Consider the following 13,395-nt stretch of genomic DNA (forward strand, 5'->3'; position numbering starts at 1 on the left):
AAGAATGTTTTTCAAAAATTACTTTTGAAATAAGACTAAAGCTCTGTAGTTGATAAAACTATAAAATGTCTATACGGTGACAGAAATTGCAAAAGGCTTTATACTATTAAATACACATATGAAATTAATTTCTTCCTGGGCTGAGGATTCCCATAAAATTTACCTTTTTTTGGTACAATTTGGCAACGCCAATGGCTACAGAAAATATATCAACCAAACCACTGTTTCATTAGAAACTGCACCAAATCCAATGTCAAAAACATTACTTTATTTTTCTAGGATGAAATGTCCTATTACGTACAAAAAGAATTGCTGTTTAGAATTTGCCACAATCTGTTAAAAACATAGCAATCTATTGCCTACAGGTAGGAAAGTTCTTGCCGCAACAAGTTTTAAATGATTAAGCCCATATATATCTCTATCTCTCTCTCTATATATGAATAAATAGTACAGAAATACTGTGACATGACGAGATGCAGAATGATTTTATAATTCATTAAAATGTAGGATTCTTGCATCAGCACAGTGCATACAATAGGTAACATTTTTTTAAAAGTAAAAGGACAAAATAACCTGTATTTGACTATTTCCATGTTAGTATTTTAAGCAAAATTTGTTTCCATGTTTTCATATTGAGCAATTAGTCTCTTTAAGTTTGTAAGCATAGGTTTGTAAGTGACATTTTTAGGTACAGAAAAGAATGGACTTCATGAGATAAAACTAACCCAGAATAACCTGCACACCTGAGTCTGTGATAAGGAGGAACTGGGAACTGGAGCAACATCTTTCTTTTAAGAAACTAAGGTCCGGGAAAGGTTTTGCATAGCAGGGTGATATTAAACAGAAGGAAACTTTTTAAAAACATGATTTGACAAATTCCAGAAACTGGCAGGACAAAGCTAACATGAATTAGTGCAAAATCTAGTAAAATTTTTGCAAAGCTGCATAAACCAATTATGGCAGATCTTACAGAAGCTATTATTACAATGCGGTAGGTAATACAACGTGTAAGGTTAGAACACCGAAAGGAAAAACATGCAAAATACACCTTCTTCTGCTGTTTCCATTTTGCCCCTACTGCTTACACTACTTTTTCTTATGTGGGAAAAACCCCCAAACAACTCAACCAACAAAAAATACAAAATGGATGAAGTAATTTAAAAAATGCCCTTCATAAAATATAAGCAGCTGTCTGTAACTGATAATTTGCCTGGTATTATATAATGTACAGAGGAAGGCAATGTGTATTTTGCCACATCACATTACCCCTTAGTACGATCAACTGATGCAACAGGATTAGCAGCCCTGAAGGTCCTTCTTTGATGTGATGACAGTGGGCTGGGAATTACAAAATGAAGGGCCACTACTGTCCTCGGGAAACCCAGGTACAATTAAATTCTTCAGCCTGTTGTTTACCTTGCAGCCCTCCCTTTCCCCTCAAAGGCTTACAGATAATCATTAGCGCACATTCAAAGACACCATCTGTGGGAGAAAAATGATCTCCATTTATTTTGTTTCATATACATCCATAGTTGAATTTTAATACAAAAAGAAAAAAATTAGAATCTGACAAATGTTTACAAACAAGATACCTTCAAATAGATTTTACTCAGTTTAGCCTGGTGCAGAGTAAATGACAAACTGTACTGTTATATTCAAGGCAACAGAGTCTGTAGTCCAGGACTACTTAGCCCAACCTTTATGCAAGCTTAATTTTTATCTACCATGAACAATAAACTCATTGTTGATTCCCAGTTTTGTGTGTGTGTGTGCACATGTGTACATAGCAGCTCCTTTCATAGAAAGAAAAGACATCTAGAGGTCGTCTTGTACTTTTACCTACAGGAATCATGATAAGATACAGAATGGATTACATGTAACCGGGGCTGGATTTTATAAGAAAAAATAATTAGCTGACAAATGAGGGCAGCAATAAAAAAGCGTCTTTTTTGCAACAATAAATAAATACAGTCAAAAGTTTTCTGTGAGACTCTAAACCAGCTTCTTCACTGAAGAGCAGACGTGGCATTTCCATGGAGTTACACTTGACCCCATATTATCTTTTTTTTCTTGCTTTCTTTTTTCTTTTTTTTTTCAATAAACAAAGTTTTCCCGCTTCTGCCACAATAGTAAAACCATTTGATCTTGACAAGATAATGGTGTCGTTGACTTTGCTTTTCCCTTGTCCGTTGGACAAAATTGGCCAAGAATATAATTGGACTGTTATGACCAATAAAAACGAAGTTTAGGTCAAGTCTTGTCAGGATAACCTGACTAAAAACATCTGGCTCCTTAATTTAAAATAGTTCAGACAACCAGATTCTTGCTGTGTTTTATGTTAGGTTAACACGCTGAACTTTAAGAAGCTGTAGACTGCAGTTTGTTGTTATGAGACCTACAGAATACAGAAAAAAGGGAACAATTAAGCACCCTTCATTTTTGAAAACAATGATGCTTTATGTGGATGCCAAGGTCGGTTTGTCTGGGGGAAGCAGCCATGTTCTTTCATTCACCCTTGGCAAGCAAATATATGAGAACGAGTAAGAAATTTTTAACCTAAAATAGAAATTTTCACTGTACACTGAAACATGATAGTTCACCGAAAAGGCCATTATTAAAATATATATATGTATATATATATATATATTCATCTAATAAAGATTATACATTTTTAGCCAGAGGGACAGATAGGAACATTTACAGAAGCATTACCACTGTGGTAAAGACGTGTGTGTGTGCGTGTGTGCGCACGCTTATTTACATTGATTTGGGGGAATATGAAGAAAAAATTATATTAAAAAAAGAGAAATAGCAGTATTAAAAATCACATTTTTCTATTAAAGTCCAGAAAGTCTCCTTTCTAGTTTCACAGTTTTATTCACAACTTTCGTTAGTAAAACCAAATTACTGTACAGTTACCAGGACTAAGTCAAAGTATGGTCTATTGCAATAGTGTATATAAATACAGTATTCCAGGAGTTTACAATTCTTAAATACATTGTTCAACATGGCTGCTAGAATAAACTGTTTACTACTATACATATATTTTTAACATTAAAAAATTATATTAACTAATATGAACTTTTGGGGGCAATTTTGAATTAGGTAATCACGTGGTACAATAAAAGAAAGTGTGACCCCAACATCCAGTTCTGATTCCAGTTAAAAATTCAGACTAAAGATATCAGAATCTGTAAGAAAAGAAAGAACATGGATGGTATAAATGATGAATTATAACAAAGTACAGTAATGAAAATAATGTGCAAACAATGCTGGAGATTATAAATTAAAAATGGGGAAAATATGGCAAAGGAAATACTGGAAACCCATAAATCAATCAAATTTCAATGAATGGCTACATATATGTCTCATTCTGCCTTAACCCTGGAAATCAACAAAAATTCCCTAAAATCGCATTTCATTTCATAGAACTGAGCAAACTTCTCAATTTGCTCCTGTTTCTTAATGAAAATGATGTAAAACTCAAATAAAATAAAAAGCTACAAGAAATAACTAGGTGGCAGGCTCTCCTAAGCAGCCCCTCTACTGTGCAGACCCAGCCCCTGGGCCTCCTCCTCTCCGTTCCCCAATTCCTTTGTTTTGTCACAGGCCCACAGACGCCCTCCTCTCCATCGGCAGCTGCTACCATCCCCACTCTGGGTTCGGCCTGCAAGCCTGGCAGCAGGGTGGGATTCAAATCCCCCAGCTTCCACCTCACAGTTACCACCAAAGGCTAAAGCCTTTCCAATTTAGAAAAAGCAATTTTAGAAATTTAATTGGAGGAAGAACTGCATGAGGTGCAAATAAAGCAGGGAGAGACTTAAAATGAGTTGTGGTCCTCTATCCTAATCTTTACCCCACCTGAAGTCCAGGCTCCCTAGGACAATTTACTTGGAACTTCAGTTCTTGGGTAGGTAGACTTCTTATACTGATACTTCTTGTATCAACTTTATATCGCTTCAATCCTGTTCCGGCAAATGAGAACTAAGCAGCTCACATAAACATTTTCCTGCCTCCCTTCTTGAATCCAAGTTTTACTTCTAACTTTAAATTAAATCTTTCTGTGCTCTGTCTATAGGTTGATTCTAAAAGTTGAAAATCAATGTATTGTTTACATTATTAGGACTACGTAAGTATTTTTCTCCTTGTCGCACCTACTCCTTGGCTAAGAGGGCATTCTTAACATTCCTATTCAACTTTGGTTTTCATGGAATCTTGAACTGCCTTTCATTTTTCCCTCTTACATTCTTAAGCTAATTATCTAATGTATGAATCATTTCTCCTCCCAGACACCTTCCTCTTAGGAGTGTTCCATTCTCCTGCTCCAGTTTGGACTGCTTGCTGGGTTGGCTTGCTGTACAAATGTCATCCTGGGTCAGAGGAATTCATATTGTTTTCTTGAGCCTCTTGTTTTTGGATCCAAGATGTTTGGTTTCCTTGATTTACTTCTTTAATTTGCTAGTGCGCATCTTAAAATAACTTGCTAAGAAAGGCTACATGGGAAGAAGTCCCTTTCTGAGTCCTTCCATGACTGAAGATGTATTTTTCTCCCCCTGCACTTGATTGTTTGGCTGGACACAGAATTGTAGGCTGCAAATCATTTTTCTTCAGACTTTTAGATTTATTCCTTCAAAGTCTTCTAGCATTCCATGTTGTTAAAGTCTGATACCAGTCTAATTCTTGTTACTTTATAGGTTGTTTCACCTTCTTTAGAAACTCTGAGAAGAGCTTCTTTTATCCTTGGTATCTGGGTATTTTACAGTGATTATATGCAGGATGGACTTTTTTCCCTTTGTCAAGCTGACTTACTATGTTTATCAACTATCCTCATCATTCCATACCCCACTCCTTCTCCTTACTCCACAAGAATGTAAGCTCCAAAGGGACTCAGTATCTGACACACAGCAGGGTCTCAATAACCTTTTGCTGAATTAATGAATTTTGTTTTCCTTGGGTTTGAAGTCTTGTGCCTCTTCTCATCAGCTCAGGGAATTTTTTTCCTATGAGTCTTTTGATAATTTCTTCTCCTCAGTCTTCTCTATTCTTCCTTTCTGGAATTTCCATTAAGTGAATACTGGATATGCTATCGTGCATTTTTTCCTTTCGTATTTTTTCATCTACTTGTCTTTTTGTTCTTCACATTGTGAAAGTCCTTGATTTTAACTTTCACTGCTTCTAGGAAGTTTAGGTTTTTTAGATTACTTTTCTAGCCACTCTTTCTGATTGTTCTTTATTCCTAATATCTTTTTATTTATTTATTTTTAAAAGATTTTATTTATTTATTTGACAGCGAGAGAGATAGCGAGAGAGGGAACACAAGCAGGTGGAATGGAAGAGGGAGAAGCAGGCTTCCCGTTGAGCAGGGAGCCCGATGTGGGGCTCAATCCCAGGACCCTGGGCTCATGGAAGGCAGACGCTTAACGACTGAGCCACCCAGGCGCCCCTATTCCTAATATCTTGTTAGTCATTTTGTAGATTCAAGATCTTCTTTTTTTAAGTAAACTCTACCCCCAATGTGGGGTTCGACCCCAAGATCAAGAATTGCAAGCTCTACCAACCAAGCCAGCCAGGCGCCCCTAGATTCAATTATCTTCTAAAATCTCTCTTAGGACATGATTTAGAGGCTTGCTTTTTTTTTTTTTTTTTTTCCAAGTTCTCTTTTGTTTTCCCTGGAATCTATTCTTCTGCTATACCTTGACCTTTCTCTTTTACACTGCAAGCTTTCCTTACATATCTGGCCATCCCTGGCTGTCTGTTCACACTTAAGAAGAGTAAGTTAAAGGACCAGACAGGTGCCTGCAGAACCCTATGTATGTGTGTAGGCCTGACTGGCAGGTGTTGCCTCAGATCAGGGTTCCTCAATCTCAACACTATTGACATTTTGGGGTTGGATAATTCTTTGTTGTGGGGGGCTGTCTTGTGCATTGAGGATGTTTAGTACCATCTCTGACCTCTACCTATTAGATGCCAGCACTATTTCCCACCTCTCAGTATGACAAACAAAAATGTCTCCAGGCACTGCTAAATATCCTGTGCGGGGTGTGGGTGTGGGCAAATTATCCCCATCGAGAGCCACAACTTTAGGGTGACAGGGCTGTGGACCAAACCAATCCTCAGAGGTCAGGGGTCTTTACTCTGGGTCCAATTCTCTTTTGTCTACTTGAGCTCTCTGCAGACAGTTTATTCCATTTCTTCAGGGAAGAACCTTGTGTTTTTCCAGTTCTTTGGGCTTTCTACATAGGTCTACAGCCAGGTTAGGAATTTACAGATCTGCAGTTAACTCTTCCCTTGCCTTCTATTATATTTTGGAATCTCCGTGTTGGGAGGCCCTCAGTGGTCCTACTGGTCAGGGAGCAGGGAGCCCGATGTGGGGCTCTGCGGAAGAGCCCTCTAGGAGTCTGGGCTATGGTGTCCCTGGCTGTGGCAGCTAATCTCCTTTCATCTGCTTTCTGTATTTCAGAATCTGTTAAAATCTCATCAGCTAACTTTCACCATATTCTTTTCATATTCTGAGTTTATTCCTTTATTATTATTTTACCAGGGGCTTTACCATATTGAGTAAATCCTCTTCCACTTTAGGTTTTACAGCTAATGGGTTAACAGACAGGAGATGATACAAATCGGAAAGTTGTAGAGATTTTGAAAATCTCTTTGGTCTTGGTCCAAAGCCTGCCTACCTACCTGGCTTCCTTTCTTCCTTGCCTATACTTTTTGATTCCTGGTCTTGTTCCTTACCTTTAGTTTATGTAAAGTCATTCTAAAACACAGTTCTTGATCTACCTTGCTGCAGAACAAGGAGAGAGACAACACCCTATGGACTGTCCTCAGAGGAAAATAACTAAGCCGAGCACTGATTCGTACACTTTGGTATGCAGAGTTCACTAGAGAGATGCCCAGGTCCCAAACCAGCCAAGATCTACCCAATCTGAATATCTAGGGAGGATCAAGCATGCAGGTTGGTGGATGGGGGATGGTGAGTAGTGAATCTCAGGGCTAGAGAGTGGTGGCAGTTATCACAGGAAAGGAGAACAGGTTTTTATTGAAGCAAGAAAGTCATGGGCTTGAGAAGCGGGGACTGAGGTTCAGACACAAAAGGCAGAAGGGGCTACATCTGAATTATCAGGCCAAGTTGCTCAATGCTTCTACGTTACTGGAGGTTCATGGGAAAGGTCTGTGGACTTAAAGTCAGTTTTGCCCACAGAAAAATATACAGAGAAATAAAACATTTTATGATCTCAAAGATATAGCAAACATAAATTAAGGAGAAAGTACTTAAATCCCTCTTCCTGGTCTTCCCCTTACTCTACCCTATACAATAGTCATTTTTATGCTTTTGTAAACTCAATAAGGGCAAGAACTTGGTCTTACTACTACCTTTGTATATGTGCCCCGTGGCATTTCTTAAAAAAAAAAAAAAAATATATATATATATATATATTATATAGGTATATATAATATATATTTTATTAAGTAAATTCTACGCCCAATGTGGAGCTCAAACTCCTGATCCCGAGATCAAGAGTTCCATGCTCCACCGACTTGAGCCAGTCAGGTGCCCCTGCCCCGCGGCATTTAAGACAGCACCTTACATTCTGTAAGCATCTGCTAAGTGCTTTTTTTATTTTAAAAAATAACTTTAATTTTGAGCAAATCACAAACTCAACAATTTCTCATTACTGAGTCTGTCTTCTGGTCCTTGGCGGTATGTCACCATGCTAGAGTCTTGATTTTTTTTTTTTTCCTTAAAGATTCTTGATTTCAAGGTTCAAATTTACCATAAACAGCACTAGCTGATTCCCTAGACAAAGCAGTACAGAATTTGAGGAACTGGATTACTTTAAAACACTGAACACGCATGCTCACCTGCTAGCCTTGAACCCTTTCAATTTCTGTACAAAGAAGGACTCAAGAACTTCTGCACACTGGTAAAAAGGCGAGTCACTCGGATTGTAGTAACGACAGTTATCAAAAATTTTGGTCATATCTGCCACAAATTCCGTCAGCTTTTCATAATATCGTCTTTGTACTCTTTCTTCCATGGTGGCAAGGTCTTAAAAACACAAAATGTAAAACATTTTCAAAGCTTTAGGGCAGATCCAATGTGAATATTGCCCACAGTTCTGACTCACAAGAATATATATTTCCTGCCCAAACAGTCCTGGAAACTAATAATTCATGAAGAAAATAGGAGCACTTCTCCAAGTTTGTTTTTGACTAGGGGAGGCTAAAATACAAATCTTGGCTACTGTTACGAAGGTACTTTTACTTTCAGTTAACTACAGAGAAGAGCCCTTTATTCAGCTGGGTTGAAATAAAAGCAGCTTCACCAACACCATCAATACACATCTAAGTACGTTTTTACATGCAAACAATTATGTATATATATTACATGTACAAAGAGGGAATCCAAAATTACAAACAAAAAATCTTTGTGGTTTTGTTATATCTGTGATACCTGTATTAGACTTTAATAAACATCATTTTTTCTTTATTCATTTTTATTGTTACCTTATATTGGTGACAAGTGATACTGACGTAACACTTAAGGTGGCAAAGACATAAAGTGTCTACTTAAAGGGAAAAATGTTAGCTGATATGGATAAAAATATTAGTACATTAATAATACAGGTAGTATCAGAAATGACTAAAATAATTCAGGTGGTACACAGGTAAGTGCTTTCAAATATACTGAACTAAATCTACCTGAAATAACATTAGGTCCTAGGAGAAAGTTGTGTTTGAAGGAAAATTCCATATATGATTTTACATAAAAACCTGGGAGAGAAAAAGCTGGTGCCCTCACATCAATCTAGGATTGACAAACTCATAGATAACACAATTCTAAATGAAATCTCAATGATTATTTTAGAATTTGAGAAAATGATTTTTTAAATTTATTTGAGAGAGAGAGAGAGAGTGTGCGCAAGTTGGGGGAGGGGCAGGAGGAGAGATAATCTTCAAGCAGACTCCGTGCTGAGCAAGGAGCCCGATGCAGGGCTCAGTCTCACAGCCCTGAGATCATGACCTGAGCTGAAAGCAAGAGTCAGACGCTTAACTAACTGAGCCACCCAAAGGGCCCGAGAAAATTTTCAAGTCCAAGAATATCCAAGAAACATTTAAAAATAAAATAGGAGAGAACTTAATCTATCAGACATTAAACAAATCTTATAAAGCTGTGATAATGGAAAGTGTGGCACTGCAGGGATGACACAGACAGTAATGGAACTGTACCCAACACAGGAACAGACCTAACTGTATTCAGTATAAGAAATTTATATATGTTGAGGATGTCATTTCCAATGAGCAGAAGAAGAAAAAATTCATTAATAAATTGGGTTGAGGCAACTGCCTACATATCTGAAGAAAAAATTCTACCTCACACTAATGCCAAAATAATTCTAGGTGGATTAAAATTTAAGGACAATGAAAACTATAAAATGTACTAAAAGATACAACATTGTGAATGTAATTAATCACTGAACTGTGCATATTAAATAGTTGTTACATATATATATTTTAAAGATTTATTTATTTGAGAGAGGGAAAGAGAGAGAGCGCAAGCAGGGGGAGGGGCAGAGGGAGAGGAAGGAGGAGGAAGCAGCAACCTGCTAAGCATGGAGCCTGACACAGGGCTCGTTCTCACAACCTTGAGATCATGACCCAAAATCAAGAACTGGAGGCTTAACCAACTGAGCCACTCAGGCACCCCTGTTATATATATTTTAACACACGCACGCACACATCTTTGATAGTTCCAGTTTATGCAGGTAAGGGAAAAAACATCTGCAAACATGCTCCTAGCCCGATGAAATTTCAAGCAAGGCTTGGGCACATCTGCTGTGTGTAGTAGGTCCAGTAAGCTATACTGGAAAGAGTAAAAACTTAACACAGCACATCACTCTTGCATTTAAGTTCCGGGTACTTACTGCCTGGTTAATTTTAATAATGTACGTGAACAGTGCTTGGACATTTTGTGATTCCAACTTAATCAGATATCCGTTAAAAAGAAAATACTAGGGGGGCACCTGAGTGGCACAGTCCGTTAAGTGTATGAATCTTGGTTTTGGCCCAGGTTGTAATCTCGGGGTTGTGGAGTAGAGTCCCGCATCAAGCTCTGTGCTTGCTGTTGAGTCTGCTTGAGGTGCTCTCTCCCTCTCCCTGTCCCTCCTGCTTGTGTGTGTGCTCTCTCAGATAAATGAATTAATAAAAAAAAAAAAAAAGTACTAGGAGAACATATACGTGAGTATTTATAAATGTGGGGAAGGGCAAAGGACTAAAGTATGACTCCAGAGGCAGAATTTATGATGATGAACAGATTTAAAACCAAAAGCATTAAAAATGATCATATGCTGGGGCACCTGGGTGGCTCAGTAGGTTAAGTGTTCAACTCTTGATTTCAGCTCCGGTCATAATCTCAGGGTTATGGAATTGAGCCCCATGTTGGGCTCTGCGCTCAGCACAGAGTCTGCTTGTCCCTCTCCCTCTGCTCCTCCCCCTGCTCGTGCTATCAAAAAAAAATCATATGCCAAAAAAAAAATCAGCAGAAAACTTTGTTTTGTTTTGAAGTAGGCTCCACACTGATCTCATGACCCTGGGATCAAGACTTGAGCTGAAATCCAAAGTCCGATGCCCAACCAACTGAGCCACCTAGGTCCTTGGTATATAAAGAGCCCTTAAGGAACAGTGACAAAAATACGAATATCCCAAGAGAAAAATGGGCAAAATACATAAACAGGAAACTCACATAAAATGCAAACAATAAGGACACATCACTAGTTAGTGAGATCATGCAAAGCCAAAGAATCACTTTCTTTACCCAAATTAGCAGAAATTAAAAATAACACATCAACCTATTTTCAAGGATCACCCCTCCAAGACAGAGCAGGAGTGGCAGTATGTTTTATACTTTACACTCCGCACCTCCGTAACATCTGTACACCAAACCTATTATTTTGAAATAAATATTTTCAAAGAAACTATTTCCCCTCAAAAGTATAATACTCAGTGTTTTCAACAGTCGAGAGGGAAGGATACGTATATACACTATCATTGGAAACTGGTTCAATTTGCAGAAGTGCAATTTGAAAATATTTATCAAAAGCCTAAAAAGTATATATATCCTTTGACCTAGAAATTCTAATTCTAGGAATTTCTCCTCAGGAAACAAGTGCAGGCAGATGTATAAACAAAGATGTTCACAGAACTGTTTTATAGCAGCAAAAACTGCACACAAGTGAAAAACCCATTAATTGGGGGTGATTAAATAAATTATCTTAATGGCATACGATTAACAATGATGTAGGTCAATACCACGTATTTTCACGTGGTATGAAAAATGTACTGACAAGTTTATAAAGTATGTTATAAAACATGGTCTATTCATATAACCCTATTTCTGTTCAAGAAAATTTATAAAAGCTGCTGATTTTGCTGGCTCCCTCATTCCCTGAAAAGAAACTACTATTTTCAAATTAGTCTCTATCTTTGTAGACCTCTTCTCTGCATTTCTAAATACATTTATGTGCCCTCAGAAAATACAGAATTGTTTGCTGCTTAAAACCTAGGTATTTTTCTGTAACTTTGATTCTTCTTTCAACAGTATGTCTTGGAGATCTGTATTATCTTTGTGTACGTATCTACTACATAAGAGGATGTTTACACCTTGGTGGTATATAAAGAAGAAGGAAAAAAAGACCAGAAAACAATCCAGCCTTTTTTTTTTTTAAAGATTTTATTTATTTATTTGACAGACAGAGACATAGCGAGAGAGGGAACACAAGCCGGGTGAGTAGGAGAGGGAGAAGCAGGCTCCCCGCCAAGCAGGGAGCCCGATGTGGGGCTCGATCCCAGGACCCTGGGATCATGACCTGAGCCGAAGGCAGACGCTTAACCGACTGAGCCACCCAGGCGCCCCAACAATCTAGCTCTTCAAGAAAAGAATTTTGGTTAAATAAGTTAAGGTATATTTAATTCACAGACTACTGAAAGCCCTTAAAGTCATGTTATTGAAGGTTAACAACACAGGAACAGGTTTGTTAAACAGATGATTATATATATTTTTAAGTTTATTAATTTATTTTAGTAATCTCTACACCCAACGTGGGGCTCAAACTCACAACCCCGAGATCAGGAGTCGCATGTTGGGCGCCTGGGTGGCTCAGTCGTTAAGCGTCTGCCTTCGGCTCAGGTCATGATCCCGGGGTCCTGGGATTGAGCCCCACATCGGGCTCCCTGCTCCGCGGGAAGCCTGCTTCTCCCTCTCCCACTCCCCTTGCTTGTGTTCCCTCTTTTGCTGTGTGTCTCTCTGTCAAATAAATAAATGAAATCTTAAAGAAAAAAAAAAAGTCGCATGCTCCCCTGACTGAGCCAGCCAGGCGCCCCTCAAACAGATCATCATATGATATCATTTTTAACACACACACACACAAGAACACACCAAAATGGGATTCAGTGAAGAAAAGATAAAGGTGCATTTTATCTTTTCTTACTTCTTTTATTTCCTAGATTTTCTAGAATTGTGTTATGTTTAGAAGCAGAATTATTTATCTAAATAAATATCCCTACTTACTTTCTCAAAAGAGATTATACAAATCTAAAATACATACATGGATTAGCTTCTTCTACTTTCAACATCAGAACAGAGGTAATTGGCTACTTGTTTATTTTTCAGATAGTTTTAACTAAGCCCTCAACTTACTTCCCCTTCACATTTTTCCCCCTTTGAAGTAGTGTCAAACACAAACCCTTCTCATTTTTTAAAACTGAAGTATAACTGACATATAACATTGTATCACTTTTAGGTGTACAACATAATTATCTGATATATGTATATACTGCAAAGTGATTACCCAATAAGTTTAATTAACATCTATTACCAACAACATATAGTAAGAAAGTTTTTTTTTTTGTGATGAGAACTTTTCAGGTAACTCTCTTAGCAACTTTCAAATATACAATAAAATCCTTCCCATTTAAAAAATGCTTAGCTGGCTTTTGAAATACTTCTTTCATCAGCTGGAGCTAATCCTTTCTTTGGCAATTTTGGAAGCTTTTATCTACATTTTAATTTTTATAATTTCATTTGCAGATAAACAAGTTTTAACATAATCACCCGAAACTGTTCATCGTAATACAATCACCTGTGGCCGTTACTTATTACCATTTTTTCTGTCCTGGGAAATGAGGGTATATTCTCTTGGATCTCTACTGTAGGCCCATCAAATTTGCCTTCCTCCAGGAAAAGATGAGGAAAAGGTGGCAGGGAGTGATGAGAGGCTCAGACAGATCCTGACCCGTGCACTGATTTCATTCATCTTTTACAGAGCTGCATAATACTCTGCTTACATATCATTTGATTCAGCTATTCCTTTACTGATGGCCACTGATTTCATTTCT

At 37.7% G+C, this 13,395-nt stretch overlaps 1 protein-coding gene across 1 annotated transcript in view; it reads right to left on the reverse strand.

The window, feature by feature from the left end:
* Positions 1-1,483: 1,483 nt before the first annotated feature.
* Positions 1,484-13,395, reverse strand: part of BPTF (bromodomain PHD finger transcription factor) — a 144,745-nt gene continuing 132,833 nt past the window's right edge. The window contains exons 28-29 of the mRNA XM_032429970.1: positions 7,864-8,052; positions 1,484-2,395 (exon numbers count right to left, since the gene is read on the reverse strand). Of these exons, the coding sequence (XP_032285861.1) occupies positions 2,359-2,395; positions 7,864-8,052 (226 nt within the window). The 3' untranslated portion in view covers positions 1,484-2,358. The remainder of the gene's footprint in view (positions 2,396-7,863; positions 8,053-13,395) is intronic.

This window comes from Phoca vitulina, unplaced genomic scaffold (assembly GCF_004348235.1).
Source record: "Phoca vitulina isolate PV1807 unplaced genomic scaffold, GSC_HSeal_1.0 scaffold41, whole genome shotgun sequence".
NCBI classification, from domain to species: Eukaryota; Metazoa; Chordata; class Mammalia; order Carnivora; family Phocidae; genus Phoca; species Phoca vitulina.